The following is a 24095-nucleotide window of genomic DNA, read 5'->3' on the forward strand; positions in this document are numbered from 1 at the left end:
CAGTCTACCAAAATCTGGCATAGAAGAAGCTAGGTGAGATTGAAGTGATACAAAGTCCCTTCTGCCTGCCGAGGGGCTGATAGAGAAAGAAAATAAATGTTCAACTAAAAATGGCCACATTTTAGGTAGGCCATGATAGAGCTGCACAATCCATCCAATTCACATCTAAATCCACATTTTTCATCCAATTCACATCTAAATCTAAATCCACATTCTCCATCTAATTCACATCTAAATTCACATTCTCCATCCAAGTCACATCTAAATCCACATTCTCCATCCAATTCACATCTAAATCCACATTCTCCATCTAAATCCACATTCTCCATCTAATTCACATCTAATTTTAAATTCATATTCTCCATCTAATTCACATCTAAATCACAATATTGACATGTGCAATATCCATATCGCAGAAATATTTTGAAAACGCCACTCAGCCGTGTGTAACGTCAGTTTTTAATAGTTTGGTCAGTTTGTCGTCTCTCTCTTCCTGCGGCTGCTTTCCACACACACCAAGCTCCGCCCCCTGCCAATCAAACGCGGCGCAGTTCCATCCTTTTCGCTGTTAAATTCACTAGAAGTTTGCATGCTGTTCTGTTAGGTCAAATGCAGGTGAACAGATTGTTCCAAACAAGAACGATGCCACCTTCCACTTTGCTTCTTAATATAAACTATTATATTTCTATGACTTATACAGTTCAAGTGTTTTGATCTATATTGCAAGTCAATCACAATCCCAATACTAGGTAAGAAAATAAATAATTAGCATTGAGTTTTTTTGTCCCATATCGTGCATTCCTACCCTAAGCCTGGGTGTTGAATCTAGCATGACCTATTTGTGATCTATTTGCACTTTCCTTGGTTTGAAATTACAAAATGTGCCAGTGTGAAATTGGTTGATTCAACATGTCTGGTTCTTAAAACATTCTTAAAACAAAATGACCTTCACCTGGTTTTGATTGTCCATTGCTCGAAAAAGAGAAAATATTACGTAACGTGATACACAACACAAATCAGAAGACTTTGCAAGCTCTTCTTTCAGGACAGAAAAGACACTGGATTTCCAACACTTGATCTTCATCCTTGCCGTGTATGAATCCTGGCTTAGGAAAGCCACCAAAAATTCGGAGATTTCCATACCCAACTACAACATGTTCCATCAAGATAGAACTGCCAAAGGGGGAGGAGTTGCAATCTACTGCAGAGATAGCTTGCAAAGTTCTGTCATACTTTCCAGGTCTATGCCCAAACAGTTCGAGCTTCTAATTTTAAAAATGCATCTCTCCAGAAATAAGTCTCTCACTGTTGCCGCCTGTTATAGACCCCCCTCAGCTCCCAACTGTGCCCTGGACACCATATGTGACTTGACTGCCCCCCCATCTATCTTCAGAGTTCATTCTGTTAGGTGACCTAAACTGGGATATGCTTAACACCCCAGCAGCCCTACAATCTAAGATGGATGCCCTCAATCTCACACAAATTATCAAGGAAACCACCAGGAACAACCCTAAATCCGTAAACATGGGCACCCTCATAGACGTTATCCTGACCAACTTGCCCTCCAAATACACCTCTGCTGTTTTCAATCAGGATCTCAGCGATCACTGCCTCATTGCCTGCGTCCGCTATGGGTCCGCGGTCAAACGACCACCCCTCATCACTGTAAAACGCTCCCTAAAACACTTCTGCGAGCAGGCCTTTCTAAATCGACCTGGCCCGGGTATCCTGGAAGGATATTGACCTCATCCCGTCAATCGAGGATGACTGGTCGTTCTTTAAAAGTAATTTCCTCACCATCTTATATAAGCATGCCCCTTTCAAAAAATGTAGAACTAAGAACAGATATAGCCCTTGGTTCACTCCAGACCTGACTGCCCTTGACCAGCACAAAAACATCCTGTGGCGAACTGCAATAGCATCGAAAAGTCCCCGCGATATGCAACTGTTCAGGGAAGTCAGGAACCAATACACGCAGTCAGTCAAGAAAGCAAAGGTTAGCTTTTTCAAACAGAAATTTGCATCCTGTAGCTCTAACTCCAAAAAGTTTTGGGACACTGTAAAGTCCATGGAGAACAAGAGCACCTCCTCCCAGCTGCCCACTGCAGTGAGGCTAGGTAACACGGTCACCACCGATAAATCCATGATAATCGAAAATTTCAATAAGCATTTCTCTACGGCTGGCCATGCTTTGCTCCTGGCTACCCCAACAAACAGCTCAGCACCCCCAGCAGCTACTTGCCCGAGCCTCCCCAGCTTCTCCTTCACCCAAATCCAGATAGCAGATGTTCTGAAAGAGCTGCAAATCCTAGACCCGTACAAATCAGCTGGGCTAGACAATCTGGCCCCTCTCTTTCTAAAATTATCCGCCGCCATTGTTGCAACCCGTATTACCAGTCTGTTTAACCTCTCTTTCGTATCGTCCGAGATCCCTAAAGATAGGAAAGCTGCCGCGGTCATCCCCCTCTTCAAAGGGGGTGACACTCTAGACCCAAACTGTTATAGACCTATATCCATCCTGCCCTGCCTTTCTAAAGTCTTCGAAAGCCAAGTTAATAAACAGATCACCGACATTTCGAATCCCACCATATCTTCTCTGCTGTGCAATATGGTTTCCGAGCTGGTCACGGGTGCACCTCAGCCATGCTCAAGGTACTAAACGATATCATAACCGCCATCAATAAACGACAGTACTGTGCAGCCGTATTCATCGACCTGGCCAAGGCTTTCGACTCTGTCAATCACAACATTCTTATTGTCAGACTCAATAGCCTTGGTTTAAAAAATGACTGCCTCGCCTGGTTCACAAACTACTTCGCAGACAGAGATCAGTGTGTCAAATCGGAGGGCCTGTTGTCCGGACCTCTGGCAGTCTCTATGGGGGTACCACAGGGTTCAATTCTCGGGCCGACTCTTTTCTCTGTATATAAATCAACGATGTCGCTCTTGCTGCGGGTGATTCCCTGATCCACCTCTACACAGACGACACCATTCTGTATACTTCTGGCCCTTCTTTGGACACTGTGTTAACTAACCTCCAAACGAGCTTCAATGCCATACAACACTCCTTCCGTGGCCTCCAACTGCTCTTAAACGCTAGTAAAACCAAATGCATGCTCTTCCAACCGTTTGCTGCCTGCACCCGCCCGCCCGTCTAACATCACTACTCTGGACGGTTCTGACCTAGAATACATTGACAACTACAAATACCTAGGTGTCTGGCTAGACTGTAAACTCTCTTTCCAGACTCATATCAAACATCTCCAATCCAAAATCAAATCTAGAATTGGCTTTCTATTTCGCAACAAAGCCTCCTTCACCCACGCCGTCAAACTTACCCTAGTAAAACTGACTATCCTACCGATCCTCGACTTCGGCGATGTCATCTACAAAATAGCTTCCAATACTCTACTCAGCAAATTGGATGCAGTCTATCACAGTGCCATCCGTTTTGTTACCAAAGCGTCTTATACCACCCACCACTGCGACCTGTACTCTCTAGTCGGCTGGCCCTCGCTACATATTCGTCGCCAGGCCCACTGGCTCCAGGTCATCTATAAGTCTATGCTAGGTAAAGCTCTGCCTTATCTCAGCTCACTGGTCACGATAACAACACCCAGCCGTAGCACGCGCTCTAGCAGGTATATCTCACTGGTCATCCCCAAAGCCAACACCTCTTTTGGCCGCCTTTCCTTCCAGTTCTCTGCTGCCAGTGACTGGAACGAATTGCAAAGATCGCTGAAGCTGGAGACTTATAATTCCCTCACCAACTTTAAACATCAGCTATCTGAGCAGCTAACCAATCGCTGCAGCTGTACGTAGTCCATCTGTAAATAGCCCACCCAATCTACCTACCTCATCCCCATATTGTTTTTATTTACTTTTCTGCTCTTTTGCACACCAGTATCTCTACTTGCACATCATCATCTGCTCATCTATCACTCCAGTGTTAATCTTCTAAATTGTAATTACCTTGCTGCGATGGCCTATTTATTGCCTTACCTCCTCACGCCATTTGCACACACTGTATATTAACTTACTTTTTTTCCTATTGTGTTATTGACTGTATGTTTGTTTATTCCATGTGTAACTCTGTGTTGTTGTTTGTGTCACACTGCTTTGCTTTATCTTGGCCAGGTCGCAGTTGTAAATGAGAACTTGTTCTCAACTAGCCTCCCTGGTTAAATAAAGGTGAAATAAATAAAATCCTAGTTCTTCCATTAACAGGCAGACAACAACTCTAGTGAGACAGGATACAGTATTATCACAGATTAGTGTGAGATAGGAATGGCCAGGGACCTCATGATATGATCACCACTCTTAGGTGTTGATACGATATGTATGGTGATCCTCACCATTCTATATGTACTGTGATTCCATACTGTGATTTTATTGTAATTCAATGTTCCAAACATATTGTTCACCATATGTCTGCTGCAGAGAGAGGAGAGTCAGTCATGAGAAAACAAGTTTTGATCAGTCATGGAAATACAAGCACTAATGTTTTGGTGCAGGTACAGCAAACTAGCGCAAAAATACGATATATTGTCCAAAATAATATCCCGATATATTTTTTTATTTTACTTTTATTTAACTAGGGAAGTCAGTTAAGAACAAATTCTTATTTACAATGACGGCCTACCCCGGCCAAACCCTAACGACGCTTGGCCAACTGTGCGCAGCCCTACGGGACTCCCAATCATGGCCGGTTGTGATACAGCCTGGAATTGAACCATGGTCTCTAGTGACGCCTCTAGCCCTGAAATGCAGTGCCTTAGACCGCTGTATCGATTTCCCCCATCATTAACAATAGTCACAGAGTACCAAAGACTGCATGTTTCCTGTCTGGATGCAGCTTTTGACCCTCCATCAGTGTAATCTAGAGATTTGCTGTGTTCTGTGGTCCACAACTTCAGGATAACCTTTCCCCAAACTCTAATCCAGCTGGATAGCCAGAGCCATGGAGGGATTAATGCATCCACGTTACGTCAGAAACACACACTGCACATCTCCTTGTCTGTTTTATACCAGGTGTCTTACTGGCTAACAGAGATGCAGCTCCTCATTTCTAGCTAGGTGACTGGGAGATGAAACTGATTACGGCCTGCCAGGCGGCTCGGCTCAGCTCTGCAGTGTGTGCGTTTATGGATGTGTGTGTGTGGCTGTTGTGGGGGTGGACTGTACCTGCCCATTATATAAAACCCTGCTAGAGAGAGTAGAGCTTTAGTCTGTGTACCAGCACCCCCCCTCCATCCACCTTCCCCCACTCCATCCTCATCCTCCCTCCCCCCATCCTCTCTCCCCCTCCCACTATCCATTCTCCCATCTCTCAGCCTTCCAGAGCCACTGGCTCGAGATCAACTCGGAAAATACCTAATTTCATTGTGCTCTCTGGGTATATTACACAAGCAGAGCACGTTACTGTCTCAGGAGAAAGGAGCTAGCTACAGGAGAGACAGCGCACGTTACTGTCTCAGGAGGAAGGAGCTAGCTACAGGAGAGACAGCGCACGTTACTGTCTCAGGAGGAAGGAGCTAGCTACAGGAGAGACAGCGCACGTTACTGTCTCAGGAGGAAGGAGCTAGCTACAGGAGAGACAGCGCACGTTACTGTCTCAGGAGGAAGGAGCTAGCTACAGGAGAGACAGCGCACGTTACTGTCTCAGGAGGAAGGAGCTAGCTACAGGAGAGACAGCGCACGTTACTGTCTCAGGAGGAAGGAGCTAGCTACAGGAGAGACAGCGCACGTTACTGTCTCAGGAGGAAGGAGCTAGCTACAGGAGAGACAGCGCACGTTACTGTCTCAGGAGGAAGGAGCTAGCTACAGGAGAGACAGCGCACGTTACTGTCTCAGGAGGAAGGAGCTAGCTACAGGAGAGACAGCGCACGTTACTGTCTCAGGAGGAAGGAGCTAGCTACAGGAGAGACAGAGCACGTTACTGTCTCAGGAGGAAGGAGCTAGCTACAGGAGAGACAGAGCACGTTACTGTCTCAGGAGGAAGGAGCTAGCTACAGGAGAGACAGAGCACGTTACTGTCTCAGGAGGAAGGAGCTAGCTACAGGAGAGACAGAGCACGTTACTGTCTCAGGAGGAAGGAGCTAGCTACAGGAGAGACAGAGACTAGTACTTCTACTACATCTACCAGGACAGTATGGAGACTTAATGGAGGAGGACATTCCCTCTTTTCCTTTGAAAGATGTGGTTCAGACAGGACCTACCTAGGCTGTAGTGTATGTCTGGCAGAAAGGCAGGAGTGCCACGTTGCCCCGGGCTACAGAAGTTTGGTCCCAGCTTGCCCACAGGCAGGGCTGATTTCTCAACCCCGGTTAGACTGAGCAGCACAACGCAAGTCCAGACTTTGCCACTACCATGTTTTTTTAACCTGAAACCAAAAGAGTGGAGTCAATGCTGCTAGTGTAACGCCAGTGTACAGGTTGCTGCTAGTGTAACGCCAGTGTACAGGTTGCTGCTAGTGTAACGCCAGTGTACAGGTTGCTGCTAGTGTAACGCCAGTGTACAGGTTGCTGCTAGTGTAACGCCAGTGTACAGGTTGCTGCTAGTGTAACGCCAGTGTACAGGTTGCTGCTAGTGTAAAGCCAGTGTACAGGTTGCTGCTTTGTCTGTGTACACAACCCACTCACAGGGGGGAGAGATAAATAACTTCACAGCAACACAGGAAACCACCTGCTGGATTATTGCTGACCTCTCCCTAGACCTTGGCCTCAATCATCCACAGAGGAAGGGAGAGCATGAAAGAGGTTGAGGAAGGCAGAGAGAGACTGTGTGGTAGGTGAAACTATCAGAGAGAGAGAGAGACGGTGTGGTAGGTGAAACTACGAGAGAGAGACAGTGTGGTAGGTGAAACTACCAGAGAGAGAGAGAGAGAGAGAGAGAGAGACGGTGTGGTAGGTGAAACTATCAGAGAGAGAGAGAGAGAGAGAGAGAGAGAGAGAGAGAGAGAGAGAGAGAGAGAGAGAGAGAGAGAGAGAGAGACGGTGTGGTAGGTGAAACTATCAGAGAGAGAGAGAGAGAGAGAGAGAGAGAGACAGAGACAGTGTGGTAGGTGAAACTATGAGAGAGAGAGAGAGAGAGACGGTGTGGTAGGTGAAACTATCAAGAGAGAGAGAGAGAGAGAGAGAGAGACGGTGTGGTAGGTGAAACTACCAGAGAGAGAGAGAGAGAGACGGTGTGGTAGGTGAAACTACCAGAGAGAGAGAAAGAGAGAGAGACGGTGTGGTAGGTGAAACTACCAGAGAGAGAGAGAGACGGTGTGGTAGGTGAAACTACCAGAGAGAGAGAGACGGTGTGGTAGGTGAAACTATCAGAGAGAGAGAGAGGGAGAGAGACGGTGTGGTAGGTGAAACTATCAGAGAGAGAGAGAGAGAGAGAGGGTGAGAGAGACGGTGTGGTAGGTGAAACTATCAGAGAGAGAGAGAGAGGGGGTGAGAGAGACGGTGTGGTAGGTGAAACTATCAGAGAGAGAGAGAGAGAGAGACGGTGTGGTAGGTGAAACTATCAGAGAGAGAGAGAGAGAGAGAGAGAGAGAGACGGTGTGGTTGGTGAAACTATCAGAGAGAGAGAGAGGGTGAGAGAGACGGTGTGGTAGGTGAAACTATCAGAGAGAGAGAGAGGGAGAGAGACGATGTGGTAGGTGAAACTATCAGAGAGAGAGAGAGAGCGAGGGTGAGAGAGACGGTGTGGTAGGTGAAACTATCAGAGAGAGAGAGAGAGAGAGAGAGACGGTGTGGTTGGTGAAACTATCAGAGAGAGAGAGAGAGAGACGGTGTGGTAGGTGAAACTATCAGAGAGAGATAGAGAGAGACGGTGTGGTAGGTGAAACTATCAGAGAGAGAGAGAGAGACGGTGTGGTAGGTGAAACTATCAGAGAGAGAGACGGTGTGGTAGGTGAAACTATCAGAGAGAGAGAGAGAGAGACGGTGTGGTAGGTGAAACTATCAGAGAGAGAGAGAGAGACGGTGTGGTAGGTGAAACTATCAGAGAGAGAGAGACGGCGTGGTAGGTGAAACTATCAGAGAGAGAGAGAGAGAGAGAGACGGTGTGGTAGGTGAAACTATCAGAGAGAGAGAGAGAGAGACGGTGTGGTAGGTGAAACTATCAGAGAGAGAGAGAGATACGGTGTGGTAGGTGAAACTATCAGAGAGAGAGAGAGAGAGAGACGGTGTGGTAGGTGAAGCTATCAGAGAGAGAGAGAGAGAGAGACGGTGTGGTAGGTGAAGCTATCAGAGAGAGAGAGAGAGAGAGAGAGAGAGAGACGGTGTGGTAGGTGAAACTATCAGAGAGAGAGAGAGAGAGAGAGAGAGACGGTGTGGTAGGTGAAACTATCAGAGAGAGAGAGAGAGAGAGAGAGACGGTGTGGTAGGTGAAACTATCAGAGTGAGAGAGACGGTATGGTAGGTGAAACTATCAGAGAGAGAGAGACGGTGTGGTAGGTGAAACTATCAGAGAGAGAGAGAGAGAGAGACGGTGTGGTAGGTGAAACTATCACAATCTTGCAACCCATCCGTTGCAAGATTGTGCGCACGTCTTCGATCTCCGCAGCATCGTCATTGGACGCCAAGTTTATTTTCCTTTCTTCGCCCATGCAGGTCCTGTGTTCTTCCACCTCCCTGGATCACACAACCTATAGTAAGGACCCGGTGTTAGATGGTAAGCTAGGCACTAACCAAGTAGCTGGAAAGGGCTCCATGATTCACACAACCTATAGTAAGGACCCGGAGTTAGACGGTAAGCTAGGCACTAGCCAAGTAGCTGGAAAGGGTTCCGTACCATTAGAAGAGCCCATGTTACTTCTCTAGCTTGTTGTGACAACCTGGGGACCGTTACTGCAGTCCAGTCCAGCACTGAAATCAGACACAGAGAGAGATATCTGCCTCAGCCTACTGCAATCAGAGAGAGAGAGATATCTGCCTCAGCCTACTGCAATCAGAGAGAGAGAGATATGTGCCTCAGCCTACTGCAATCAGAGAGAGAGAGATATCTGCCTCAGCCTACTGCAATCAGAGAGAGAGAGATATCTGCCTCAGCCTACTGCAATCAGAGAGAGAGAGATATCTGCCTCAGCCTACTGCAATCAGAGAGAGAGAGATATCTGCCTCAGCCTACTGCAATCAGAGAGAGAGAGAAAGATATCTGCCTCAGCCTACTGCAATCAGAGAGAGAGAGAAAGATATCTGTCTCAGCCTACTGCAATCAGAGAGAGAGAGAAAGATATCTTCCTCAGCCTACTGCAATCAGAGAGAGAGAGAAAGATATCTTCCTCAGCCTACTGCAATCAGAGAGAGAGAGCGATAGATATCTGCCTCAGCCAACTGCAATCAGAGAGAGAGAGAGATATCTGCCTCAGCCTACTGCAATCAGAGAGACTGAGATATCTGCCTCAGCCTACTGCTCGGTGCTTAGTCTCATAACCTCATCTCCACTGCACTCCAGTCTCAACTCCCTCACTCATCCACACATAGGCCTCTACACAGCGGCATGGTTTTGGAGTGCAATGCTGCCTCATGCATAGAAGATCGGTCAGCGAGTCCACAGACGCCAGCGAATCCACAGAGTCCACAGACGCCAGCGAGTCCACAGACGCCAGCGAGTCCACAGAGGCCAGCGAGTCCACAGAGGCCAGCGAGTCCACAGAGGCCAGCGAGTCCACAGAGGCCAGCGAGTCCACAGAGGCCAGCGAGTCCACAGAGGCCAGCGAGTCCACAGAGGCCAGCGAGTCCACAGAGGCCAGTTGGTTGACCATTAGGTTGACCATTAGGTAGCCCCTCTGGTTCTTTCAGTAGAATCTTGTCAGGTGTGGTTCTGCTTGCCGGCCGACTACAGTTCTTTCAGTAGACTCACGTCAGGTGTGGTTCTGCTTGCTGGCTGACTACAGTTCTTTCAGTAGAATCTTGTCAGGTGTGGTTCTGCTTGCCGGCCGACTACAGTTCTTTCAGTAGACTCACGTCAGGTGTGGTTCTGCTTGCCGGCCGACTACAGTTCTTTCAGTAGACTCACGTCAGGTGTGGTTCTGCTTGCTGGCTGACTACAGTTCTTTCAGTAGAATCTTGTCAGGTGTGGTTCTGCTTGCTGGCTGACTACAGTTCTTTCAGTAGAATCTTGTCAGGTGTGGTTCTGCTTGCTGGCTGACTACAGTTCTTTCAGTAGAATCTTGTCAGGTGTGGTTCTGCTTGCTGGCTGACTACAGTTCTTTCAGTAGACTCACGTCAGGTGTGGTTCTGCTTGCTGGCTGACTACAGTTCTTTCAGTAGACTCACGTCAGGTGTGGTTCTGCTTGCTGGCTGACTACAGTTCTTTCAGTAGACTCACGTCAGGTGTGGTTCTGCTTGCTGGCTGACTACAGTTCCAAGTAACTTCCAATGGCACAGGAAACATCATGCAAATTTCTGCACAGTCGTTCGACACCGAAATCAACAAGTGAAACTAACGTATACTGTTAGGGTTACGATGTTTTCTTTAAAATGTCTGTTTCCGGGAATAGAAAGGGGATTTCCTCTGTTGTGGCCTAACATGCCAACTGAAATTAAATCCAAATGGTTTGAGCATCCACTGGAAATACATCTAGTCTTCGGCACACTCGATTTCTTAATGAGACATGTTCAGCTCAGAGGTGAATGGGAGAGGCCAGGGGAAGACCGGGGGAGAGACCAGTGGAGTGGCCGGTGGAGAGGCCAGTGGAGAGGCCGGGGGAGAGGCCGGGGGAGAGGCCGGGGGAGAGGCCGGGGGAGAGGCCAGGGGACGTGCCCAGTTCTATGTTTAGTCATTATTAAGTGAGGGTGAGGCCGGGTCACAACCTGCTGTCATGTCCATTAAAATCTATGCAATATTTGGGGTAATGGTTGTTTTAATTGACTGACATGTAGTGTCTACGATAGTAACATGGTGTCAGAATCAGAAAATTAAGTTTTCACTATTTATAGGAGCATAATTAAAAAACAATAAGAAACTGGCCATTTAAAGCATTTCGTTTTTATTTTAGCTTTCATCCTTAGACACTGTCTCTGTACTGCAGTAGTGTAACTAAAGGCTATGGGAAGGTGTGCAGAGGACTAACTGTGAGGAGAAACTGTGAAACCTGTAAATAGGTACTGGAGCTGCTCCCAGGTAGGAGGAAATCATCTGTTGAGAGAGGTGGTATATTTTCCCTCCCAATCCTTCTGCTGCTTTCTCTCTGCAACCTTAAGAACATATTCAAACCATTCTCTCTGCAGATTTAAGAACATATGCAAACCTTTCTCTCTGCAGACTTAACATTAGAGGTCGACCGATTAATCGGAATGGCCGATTAATTAGGGCCGATTTCACGTTTTCATACTCTGTATTTTTGGCCACCGATTTGCCGATTATTAAAAATATATATATTTTATTTTTTACACCTTTATTTATCTAGGCAAGTCAGATTAAGAACACATTCTTATTTTCAATGACGGCCTAGGAACGGGGGTTAACTGCCTTGTTCAGGGGGATTTGTTTTTGCAACCTTCGGTTACTAGTCCAACGCTCTAACCACCTGCCTTACATTGCATTCCACGAGGAGCCTGCATGGCAGGCTGACTACCTGTTACGCAAGGGCAGCAAGAAGCCAAGGGAAGTTGCTAGCTAGCATTAAACTTATCTTCTAAAAAACTATCAATCTTAACATAATCACTAGTTAACTACACATGGTTGATGATATTACTAGTTTATCTAACGTGTCCTGCGTTGCATATAATCGATGCGGTGCCTGTTAATTTCTCATTGAATCACAGCCTACTTCGACAAACAGGTGTTGATTTAACAAGCGCATTTGCGAAAAAAAGCACTGTCGTTGCACCAATGTACCTAACCATAAACATCAATGCCTTTCTTTAAAATCAATACACAAGTATATATTTTTAAACCTGCATATTTAGTTAATATTGCCTGCTAACATGAAATTGTGTCACATCTCTAGCGTTCATTGCACGCAGAGTCAGGGTATATGCAACAGTTTGGGCCGCCTGGCTCGTTGCGAACTAATTTGCCAGAATTTTACGTAATTATGACATAACATTGAAGGTTGTGCAATGTAACAGGAATATTTAGACTTAGGGATGCCACCCGTTAGATAAAATACAGAACGGTTCCGTATTTCACTGAAAGAAAAAAACTTTTGTTTTCGAGATGATAGGTTATTAATATGGTCGAATCCGGAAACTAAGGCTCGTATTTCTGTGTGTTTATTATATTATAATTAAGTCTATGATTTGATAGAGCGGTCTGACTGAGCGGTGGTAGGCACCAGCAGGCTCGTAAGCATTCATTCAAACAGCACTTTCGTGCGTTTTGCCAGCAGCCCTTCGCTGTGCTTCAAGCATTGCGCTGTTTATGACTTCAACCCGGGTGGGTATAATTTGTGGAACGTTCCAACAGGAATCTATTCCAAAAACTTTGTAAATAACAAGGTTTCCAAAAAACAACGCATACAAAGTTGTATAGCGGCAGAATAAGATACCGGGTAGGGAGTGGTCTATTTCATAGCGTTTTTCACTCATCACGTTTATTCTGAAAAATGTCTGTCCTCACTCTGGTTGCCTATGGACAAACATTAAGAATAAGCTACGTGGTGAGTTGATGCCTATTCCGCAGCTAGTTAGCTAGGTTTGTATGCATTGCTACTTTGTATGCGTTGTTGGTTGGCAACCTTTTACTTTACGTTTTTTGGAACAGATTCCTGTTGGAACGTTCCACAAATTATACCCACCCCTTCAAGCCTATCAACTCCCAAGATGAGGCTGGTGTAACCAATGTGAAATCGCTAGCTAGTTAGCGGGGAGACTTGGAAGGGGTTGTTCCCCTTCCTCTACATGGGTAACGCTGCTTCGAGGGTGGCTGTTGTCGATGTGTTCCTCGTTCGAGCCCAGGTAGGAGCTATACTGTTACACTGGCAATACTAAAGTGCCTATAAGAACATCCAATAGTCAAAGGTATATGAAATATAAATCGTATAGAGAGAAATAGTCCTATAATTCCTATAATAACTACAACCTAAAACTTCTTACCTGGGAATATTGAAGACTCATGTTAAAAGGAACCACCAGCTTTCATATGTTCTGAGCAAGGCACTTAAACATTAGCTTTTTTACATGGCACATATTGCACTTTTACTTCGCCAACACTTTGTTTTGCGTTATTTAAACCAAATTGAACATGTTTCGTTATTTATTTGAGGCTAAATTGATTTTAATGATGTATTATATTAAGTTAAAATAAGTGTTCATTCAGTATTGTTGTAATTGTCATTATTACAGATAAATAAATAACATTTTTAAAATAAAAAAAATTGAAAATAAAAAAAATAATACCAAAAATTAATTAATAAAAAATATATATAAAAAATATTTTAAAAACCCGGCCGATTAATCGGAATCGGCTATTTTTGGTCCTCCAATAATCGGCATCGGCGTTGAAAAATCATAATCGGTCGACCTCTACTTAACATATTCAAACCTTTCTCTGCAGATTTAAGAACATATTCAAACCTTTCTCTGCAGATTTAAGAACATATTCACACCTTTCCTCAACAAGAGGAACAGTACAAGCACTAGTGTTATAGCCTAGGCTTTGATCAGACAGAACTTTTCAACTGATCTGACGTCAGCCGTAAACCTGGTCTGAAACCTGGACATCCAAACTTGCTATCCAAAGAAGCTTCAATGCAAATGATTTTCAAACCTGCTTCCATTACATGTCCAGCCAGCCCATAACACCAGTTACATGTTTCCACGGCAACACAGGGCTTCAAAATCACCTCGGCTGGTAGCTTGCAGAGGCAGGCTATTTTGGGCAGAAATTGTAAATTATACTTTTGGTACCCGAAGGCTATAATGAAATTTCACAATCTGTCTCAACACCACACTGTGCATTGAGCAATAAAGGTATTGTGACCAATAAAAGGGAAGACTGACCTCAGTAAAACCAAATGTATTTGTGCTGTTTTACCTCCACCATCGGTCCTCTATGAGCAGTCTGGCTGGACGATGCCATTGATCATCTATCTAAGGAACTAATCTATTTAACTTCAACTAAATGTCTGTGTCTGTTCTTAAGGAGAAGTCATGCTGTGTCAATATAGCACGTTGCTCTTAGTCAGCTCCAAGACTCGGAAATATGCCTCAGTCCCCCATTAATGAAATCCACCTGTGAAGAATCTGATGGTCACAAACAGTCCAGTCCAATAACATAGCCTCTCAGTTACTAGTTAGTCATGATGCAATGGAACAGTTTGACAAGTAGTAGGCTATGAGTTCAAAGCAGTAACATCACACCACCGCTATCATCACACACACACACACACACACACACGAGAAGAAAACAGTCATCATCCACTTTGGTGATTACTGAGCACACGTCGCTCTTCTGAATAGCAGTGATGTGATGGAGAGAAAGAGACAGAGACAGAGACAGAGAGAGAGAGAGAGAGAGAGAGAGAGAGCGAAGCCGTGTCATCTAGAGATTAGCCTAGCCACAGGCCCTACAAATAGACTTCACCTGTAAGCTTCCAGAGCAGGAGGAGTTACTGTACAGCCCCGTTGGTGCAGCTGTCTGCAGAATGAGACTAATGCAGATGAAGGACATTTACAATAGAAACAATTAAACGATTTAAGAAACAATATAGTCTGCGTCTTGTCTATAGCTTCCAAAAACAATAAACGCAACACATTTGAGGCCATTTTAGGCCTATTTATGACAGATTTCAGGGACCTCAGATTATTTGAAGCCATGGATGATTTGAGCCTAAATGTTGAGTTAGGGATCAATGCATCTTGAAGCACGGGTCACATCCTGTTCCAATCTAAGGGGTAGATATAATATTCTAGTGGTTTCTATGCCAATTAACAGATGCTTCAATCCAAAGTGATTTAAAGTAATGCGTGCATACATTTTACGTATGGGTGGTACCAGGACTTGAACCCACTATCCTGGCATTACAAGCACCATGCTCTACCAACTGAGCCACAGAATCAGACCCGTGTTACCCCGACAGAATCAGACCCGTGTTACCCCGACAGAATCAGACCCGTGTTACCCCGACAGAATCAGACCCGTGTTACCCCGTCAGAATCAGACCCGTGTTACACCGACAGAATCAGACCCGTGTTACCCCGACAGAATCAGACCCGTGTTACCCCGACAGAATCAGACCTGTATTGCAACTCAACAGGATGAGAAAGACAGCTCTGAATCATTTGATCACATTACCAATAAAGCAACTGGGGAGGCCTAGTGGTTAGAGCGTTGGACTAGTAACCGAAAGGTTGCAAGTTCAAATCCCCGAGCTGACAAGGTACAAATCTGTCGTTCTGCCCCTGAACAAGGCAGTTAACCCACTGTTCCTAGGCCGTCATTGTAAATCAGAATTTGTTCTTAACTGACTTGCCTAGTTAAATAAAGGTTAAATAAAAACTGATGAACTTTGGGCCACCTCTACAGAGGCTAGTTCAGAGGAGAGACTGACTCAGTGAGCACTACAACCACTAGCTATGGTTCACCAAATCAGCAAAGCCTTTTTCTCACTAACATTACCACTGGGAGGTAGGGTATAGCCTGTAGCATTATAAACATCTAGTATTCTCACTAACATTACCACTGGGAGGTAGGGTATAGCCTGTAGCATTATAAACATCTAGTATTCTCACTAACATTACCACTGGGAGGTAGGGTATAGCCTGTAGCATTAAAAACATATAGTATTCTCACTAACATTACCACTGGAAGGTAGGGTATAGCCTGTAGCATTAAAAACATATAGTATTCTCACTAATATTACCACTAACATTACCACTGGGAGGTAGGATATAGCCTGTAGCATTAAAAACATATTGTATTCTCACAACATTACCACTGGGAGGTAGGGTATAGCCTGTAGCATTAAAAACATATTGTATTCTCACTAACATTACCACTGGGAGGTAGGGTACAGCCTGTAGCATTAAAAACATCTAGTATTCTCACTAACATTACCACTGGGAGGTAGGGTATAGCCTGTAGCATTAAAAACATATAGTATTCTCACTAACATTACCACTGGGAGGTAGGGTACAGCCTGTAGCATTAAAACATATTGTATTCTCACTAACATTACCACTGAGAGGTAGGGTATAGCCTGTAGCATTAAAAACATCTAGTATTCTCACTAACATTACCACTGGGAGGTAGGGTATAGCCTGTAGCATTAAAAACATCTAGTATTCTCACTAACATTACCACTGGGAGGTAGGATATAGCCTGTAGCATTAAAAACATATTGTATTCTCACTAACATTACCACTGGGAGGTAGGGTATAGCCTGTAGCATTAAAAACATATTGTATTCTCACTAACATTACCACTGGGAGGTAGGATATAGCCTGTAGCATTAAAAACATATTGTATTCTCACTAACATTACCACTGGGAGGTAGGGTATAGGCTATACCCTACCTCCCAGTGGTAATGTTAGTGAGAATAGCATTAAAAACATATTGTATTCTCACTAACATTACCACTGGGAGGTAGGGTATAGCCTGTAGCATTAAAAACATCTAGTATTCTCACTAACATTACCACTGGGAGGTAGGGTATAGCCTGTAGCATTACAAACATATTGTATGCTCACTAACATTACCACTGGGAGGTAGGGTACAGCCTGTAGCATTAAAAACATATAGTATTCTCACTAACATTACCACTGGGAGGTAGGGTATAGCCTGTAGCATTAAAAACATATAGTATTCTCACTAACATTACCACTGGGAGGTAGGGTATAGCCTGTAGCATTAAAAACATATTGTATTCTCACTAACATTACCACTGGGAGGTAGGGTATAGCATGTAGCATTAAAAACATATTGTATTCTCACTAACATTACCACTGGGAGGTAGGGTATAGCCTGTAGCATTAAAAACATATTGTATTCTCACTAACATTACCACTAACATTACCACTGGGAGGTAGGGTATAGCCTGTAGCATTAAAAACATATTGTATTCTCACTAACATTACCACTAACATTACCACTGGGAGGTAGGGTATAGCCTGTGGTATTAAAAAAATATTGTATTCTCACTAACATTACCACTGGGAGGTAGGGTATAGCCTGTAGCATTAAAAACATATTGTATTCTCACTAACATTACCACTAACATTACCACTGGGAGGTAGGGTATAGCCTGTAGCATTAAAAACATATTGTATTCTCCCTAACATTACCACTAACATTACCACTGGGAGGTAGGGTATAGCCTGTGGTATTAAAAAAATATTGTATTCTCACTAACATTACCACTAACATTACCACTGGGAGGTAGGGTACAGCCTGTAGCATTAAAAACATATAGTATTCTCACTAACATTACCACTGGGAGGTAGGGTATAGCCTGTAGCATTAAAAACATATAGTATTCTCACTAACATTACCACTGGGAGGTAGGGTATAGCCTGTAGCATTAAAAACATATAGTATTCTCACTAACATTACCACTGGGAGGTAGGGTATAGCATGTAGCATTAAAAACATATTGTATTCTCACTAACATTACCACTAACATTACCACTGGGAGGTAGGGTATAGCCTGTAGCATTAAAAACATATTGTATTCTCACTAACATTACCACTAACATTACCACTGGGAGGTAGGGTATAGCCTGTGGTATTAAAAAAATATTGTATTCTCACTAACATTACCACTGGGAGGTAGGGTATAGCCTGTAGCATTAAAAACATATTGTATTCTCACTAACATTACCACTAACATTACCACTGGGAGGTAGGGTATAGCCTGTAGCATTAAAAACATATTGTATTCTCACTAACATTACCACTAACATTACCACTGGGAGGTAGGGTATAGCCTGTAGCATTAAAAACATATTGTATTCTCACTAACATTACCACTAACATTACCACTGGGAGGTAGGGTATAGCCTGTAGCATTAAAAACATATTGTATTCTCACTAACATTACCACTAACATTACCACTGGGAGGTAGGGTATAGCCTGTAGCATTAAAAACATATTGTATTCTCACTAACATTACCACTAACATTACCACTGGGAGGTAGGGTATAGCCTGTGGTATTAAAAACATATTGTATTCTCACTAACATTACCACTAACATTACCACTGGGAGGTAGGGTATAGCCTGTGGTATTAAAAACATATTGTATTCTCACTAACATTACCACTAACATTACCACTGGGAGGTAGGGTATAGCCTGTAGCATTAAAAACATATTGTATTCTCACTAACATTACCACTAACATTACCACTGGGAGGTAGGGTATAGCCTGTAGCATTAAAAACATATTGTATTCTCACTAACATTACCACTAACATTACCACTGGGAGGTAGGGTATAGCCTGTAGCATTAAAAACATATTGTATTCTCACTAACATTACCACTAACATTACCACTGGGAGGTAGGGTATAGCCTGTAGCATTAAAAACATATTGTATTCTCACTAACATTACCACTAACATTACCACTGGGAGGTAGGGTATAGCCTGTAGCATTAAAAACATATTGTATTCTCACTAACATTACCACTAACATTACCACTGGGAGGTAGGGATATAGCCTGTAGCATTAAAAACATATAGTATTCTCACTAACATTACCACTAACATTACCACTGGGAGGTAGGGTATAGCCTGTAGCATTAAAAACATATTGTATTCTCACTAACATTACCACTAACATTACCACTGGGAGGTAGGGTATAGCCTGTGGCATTAAAAACATATTGTATTCTCACTAACATTACCACTAACATTACCACTGGGAGGTAGGGTATAGCCTGTAGCATTAAAAACATATAGTATTCTCACTAACATTACCACTGGGAGGTAGGGTATAGCCTGTAGCATTAAAAACATATAGTATTCTCACTAACATTACCACTGGGAGGTAGGGTATAGCCTGTGGTATTAAAAAAATATTGTATTCTCACTTCTTCAAATCCCCAACACTGGAAGACACCAGGTCAGTGGATCTAGCTTTCACCACAGAGCTAAGGATAAGAGAAAGAGACCGAATGGCACTGACTGCCTCCACTGTAGTGTTGATCTGATGTACTGACTGCCTCCACTGTAGTGTTGATCTGATGTACTGACTGCCTCCACTGTAGTGTTGATCTGATGTACTGACTGCCTCCACTGTAGTGTTGATCTGATGTACTGACTGCCTCCACTGTAGTGTTGATCTGATGTACTGACTGCCTCCACTGTAGTGATGATCTGATGTACCGACTGCCTCCACTGTAGTGATGATCTGATGTACCGACTGCCTCCACTGTAGTGTTGATCTGATGTACCGACTGCCTCCACTGTAGTGTTGATCTGATGTACCGACTGCCTCCACTGTAGTGATGATCTGATGTACCGACTGCCTCCACTGTAGTGTTGATCTGATGTACCGACTGCCTCCACTGTAGTGTTGATCTGATGTACTGACTGCCTCCACTGTAGTGATGATCTGATGTACCGACTGCCTCCACTGTAGTGTTGATCTGATGTACTGACTGCCTCCACTGTAGTGTTGATCTGATGTACTGACTGCCTCCACTGTAGTGATGATCTGATGTGAGTGTAATGATTTGCAAGAAACACGAAGCGTTAATCATCAGTGGTGAAATACTATTTGTAGAAAGCAATCTCATGTCATACGAACTCAATCTGCTCTGAGTTTGAGCCTGGACATCGTTTAGGAACAGAAAGTAACAACAGACAATGTGTGTGTCTGTGTGAAGAATAAAAAGTTAAACACCAATGCCGTGCCGTAGAAGACATACACCCGAGGACATTAATATGGACTTAGTTTCCAAGCACACAACAATAGCAACACTTTGGAGAAAAGTAGAAAAATATCCCTCAGATCAATAGCAGCTCAAAGGGTGCCTGTCAAGCATCGGGTATCGTCAGTTAGGCCTAACTCATATTGTCCGCTGCAATGTCTCACAATAGATGTGCAGACTGAGACAACTCATAATAAAGCACAGTCTGAAATACTGTTCCAAATCAAATGGTTGACGTGAGAAAACTGAAGTATGTCTACATCTGAATCAATTGCTATTGATTGGTGATCCAGGTACACTAGATTATGAACCACACAAGCTTTAAATGAAATAATTCTGGGAAGGCAAGTAGGCAACTGCTCTGAAGGCACCATGCAGCAATGCTGAGAGAAATCATTGAGGAAATAGGTTGCTATGCAGGTTTGCATTTCTGACAATTAGTTTAGGGATAAATGTAGCCTTTGATCAAGCCTCTCAGTTCCACTGCGTTACGCCTCTCAGTTCCACTGCGTTACGCCTCTCAGTTCCACTGCGTTACGCCTCTCAGTTCCACTGCGTTACGCCTCTCAGTTCCACTACGTTACGCCTCTCAGTTCCATTACGTTACGCCTCTCAGTTCCATTACGTTACGCCTCTCAGTTCCATTACATTATGCATAAGAGTAATTGGAAGAAGGCATCTTCTGTACAGGGGAGTTTAAGAACCCCAGCGCTTGGCCTGAACACGAACAAGCATCGCTTGTGGTACGGTTTTGGAAGCATACGAACCTTATCTTTCATATCAGCGAGAAATCATTTGCAAAAAAGGTTAAATTGATACACATCTTTTTCCCACACGGCCATATCTCCAAGATACAGCGCGCATTAACTATCTAGCATGCTCCGAATACCTGTGTGTAACGGAAGGCCGCAGAAACGTGTTGTCACTGAAAAATACTGTCGGTGGCAACTGTGATAAAGCCAGTTAAAACAGTGTGCAGTAAGTGTATATTTTGTATTTGTAGAATTATTTTGATGTGATATGAAAGTAAAGGCCTTTATGCTTCTAGAATCGTATCATTGATTCCTGTTCAGATGGAGTATTTGGCTATCAGACAGTATACCTGTGAAAATAACATATGGTCATTGGACCTTAAAGAGGAGATCTTGGGCTAGGGTAAATTAGGGCTGAACTAACAAAACAAGTTACCAGAACTTGAACTGTAATACCGGCACCCCTGTACATATTTTATTTTTTACTGCTGCTCTTTAATTACTTGTTACTTTTATCCGTATTTATTGAAACCGCACTGTTGGTTAGAGCCTGTAAGTAAGCATTTCACTGTAAAGTCAGCACCTGTTGTATTCGGCGCATGTGACTAATAACATTTGATTTGAATGCATAGCAACGTGTTAAGATTAGCATAAAGTCAAAACGTGTTCAAGAATATCAACATATCAAAAGAACATTACTACACGTTTAACAACATCCATCACTTTGACTCAGTGATAGTCAGCTGGGGAAACAAAAATGCATTCACTTTTTCTCCACACCGCTATGTAAAAGTTACCTAACTACCCAGGCTACAAAACGTTTTCAAATTAGAACATCTTGTCACTGTTACACCATTAAAAGTGCATAATTTTATGCGTCTTGAGAAATGGATAAAACTGAAAACGCTTGAATAGTAGCCTAAACTAGCAAGAACCACATTTTGTCCTTCTCCTATCGCCAGCCTCTGTTCACTAGCTTGACAGAACGTCAAGCCCGCTCGCCCCTCTCCCAACGCTGACCAACTAATTAGCTGATAAAGGTATCCTCATTCAAACAGTCAACTACGACCCATCATTGTCATAAGATACTTAACTAAATGTCTACAAAATTTACATGGACCGAAAAGGAAAAATACTTTGAATTATTCCGCTAGCTAGCTAATAAAGATATTCTATGCAGGAGATCGCTAACGAACGAGCGGGTCTCTCTCAACATCAACAATAACATGTTCCAGCTTTCGCCTTATAGTGAATTCCTTTAAAGTTATCCTTATGCACAAACAATACACATACATTCACATTCAAATTAGTTCCTTGTCGTTTAAATTACACATGCGAAGACCTGCGTTTCATTATATCGTTTGCTAACCGTTTACATTTATAATGATTTCAAGCTGCGCTTTACCTTCAATTCCGCACTCTCCGCCATCTTGCAATTCCTAGTGCAGGCGTGATGACGTAATGTGACGTGCCGACCACTACGCTACGTGCTTGCGCTCATTGGGTGTGTATTTAAAATACCTGAAACGTTTGAGTGCTTAAAACTGTGTTAGTTATGCAGTACATATATTCCATCCCATATTCCGTTTCAAGAGATACGTTTAATTGACATGACACTTTGATGTCCTCAATCAATGCAAAATGCAACAAAACCAAGCTACCTGTGCAGCACAGACACCAATGCCATTATAATGTCTTAATTGATTCTAACAATGTTTCTTGTTTACATTTTCCTCTCCCAAACACCTACTTGTTCTTTGTAATGGAGTTCTCTCCATAGAAATTTTGTACATCATTTCCTCCACAAAAGAGAGCGACTCTGCTTCTAGGCTGATAGCTCTCTCTCTCTCTCTCTCTCTCTCAAGACAGGGAATAGATGTGGAAAGGATGTGGTTTTCTGTTAAACAGGAAAATAATGAATAAATGCAATGGATACCACAGGATAAGCAAATGGATCCAGAATACACCAGAATGGACTGGACTGGTAATAAAGTAGCACAGGACTGTATAATTAAAAACATATATCATCAAACAACTATCAGTAACAGTAAACACACAAAGTTACAACAACAATATTAAAGTACTTCTACACACACTCCATCCCACAAGTCCACTCAGAGGAGAAGTCAGGGGACAGTGGGCTGCACAGTGAGAAGAGCTGTCAGGTATCGTGCCCCCTGACAACGTGCCCCTTAGCAACCATTCAGGGTCAAGTCACACAGGTCAGAGAGAGTTTGAGAGGCCGGTTAAAGGCTTGGTCGAAAATATACATTATATTTTCGACCTAGGTTTATGGTGCCCCCTGACACTCAGGCAAGCTCCTGGGAGATGGGGAGTGAGCTGTGCAGATTGAAAGGGTTGTGAGGTGCTGATAAGAGTCAATTCGTAACAAAAACAGTTCTTGAGATATGCTTGAAACGATTTAGTGCAGTCAAAAATTTGATTTTCCTGTTTTATATATACACTATATATTACAAAAGTATGTGGACACGTCCTCAAATGAGTGGATTCGGCTATTTCAGCCACACCCGTTGCTGACAGGTGTATAAAATCGAGCACACAGGCATGCAATCTCCATAGACAAACATTAGCAGTAGAATGGCCTTACTGAAGAACTCAGTGACTTTTAACGTGGCACCGACATTGGATGCCACATTTCCAGCAAGTCAGTTCATCAAATTTCTGCCCTGCTAGAGCTACCCCGGTCAACTGTAAGGGCTGTTATTGTTAAGTGGAAACTTTTAGGAGCATTAACGGCTCAGCCATGAAGTGGTAGGCCACACACTCTCACAGAAAGCACATAAAAATAAAAATCATCTGTCCTCGGTTGCAGCACTCACTACCGAGTTCCAAACTGTCTCTGGAAGCAACGTCAGCACAAGAACTGTTCGTCGGGAGCTTCGTGAAATGGGTTTCCATGGCCGAGCAGCCGCACAAAAGCCTAAGATCACTATGCACAATGCCAAGCGTCGGCTGGAGTGGTATAAAGCTCACCGCCATTGAATTCTGGAGCAGTGGAAACACTTTCTCTGGAGAGATGAATCACGCTTCATCATCTGACAATCCACAGGACGAATTTGGGTTTGGCAGATGCCAGGGGGATGCTACGTGCCCGAATGCATAGTGCCAACTGTAAAGTTTGGTGGAGGAGGAATAAAGGTCTGGGGCTGTTTTTCATAGTTCGGGCTAGGCCCCTTAGTTCCAGTGAAGGGAAATCTTAACACTACAACATACAATGACATTCTAGACAATTCTGTGCTTCCAACTTTGTGGCAAAAGTTTGGGAAGGCCCTTTCCTGTTTCAGCATGACAATGCCCCCGTGTATAAAGCGAGGTCCATACAGAAATGTTTTTTGGAGATTGGTGTGGAAGAACTTGACTTGCCTGCACAGAGCCCTGACTTCAACCCCTTGGAACATCTTTGGGATGAATTGGAACACCGACTGCGAGCCAGGCCTAAATCGCCCAAAATTAGTGCCAGACCTCACTAATGCTCTTGTGGCTGAGTGGAAGCAATGCCCACAGCAAT

At 43.7% G+C, this 24095-nt stretch overlaps 1 protein-coding gene across 3 annotated transcripts in view; it reads right to left on the bottom strand.

Annotated features, from left to right (window-relative positions):
• LOC106562666 (E3 SUMO-protein ligase PIAS1) overlaps positions 1-22034 on the bottom strand; it is a 105101-nt gene extending 83067 nt beyond the window's left edge. For all 3 annotated transcript variants that reach the window (XM_045689582.1, XM_045689581.1, XM_045689583.1), the window contains exon 1: positions 21972-22034. In XM_045689582.1, the coding sequence (XP_045545538.1) occupies positions 21972-21995 (24 nt within the window). In that variant the 5' untranslated portion in view covers positions 21996-22034. The remainder of the gene's footprint in view (positions 1-21971) is intronic.
• Positions 22035-24095: the final 2061 nt, after the last annotated feature.

The sequence above is a fragment of the Salmo salar genome, chromosome ssa11 (assembly GCF_905237065.1).
Source record: "Salmo salar chromosome ssa11, Ssal_v3.1, whole genome shotgun sequence".
NCBI classification, from domain to species: Eukaryota; Metazoa; Chordata; class Actinopteri; order Salmoniformes; family Salmonidae; genus Salmo; species Salmo salar.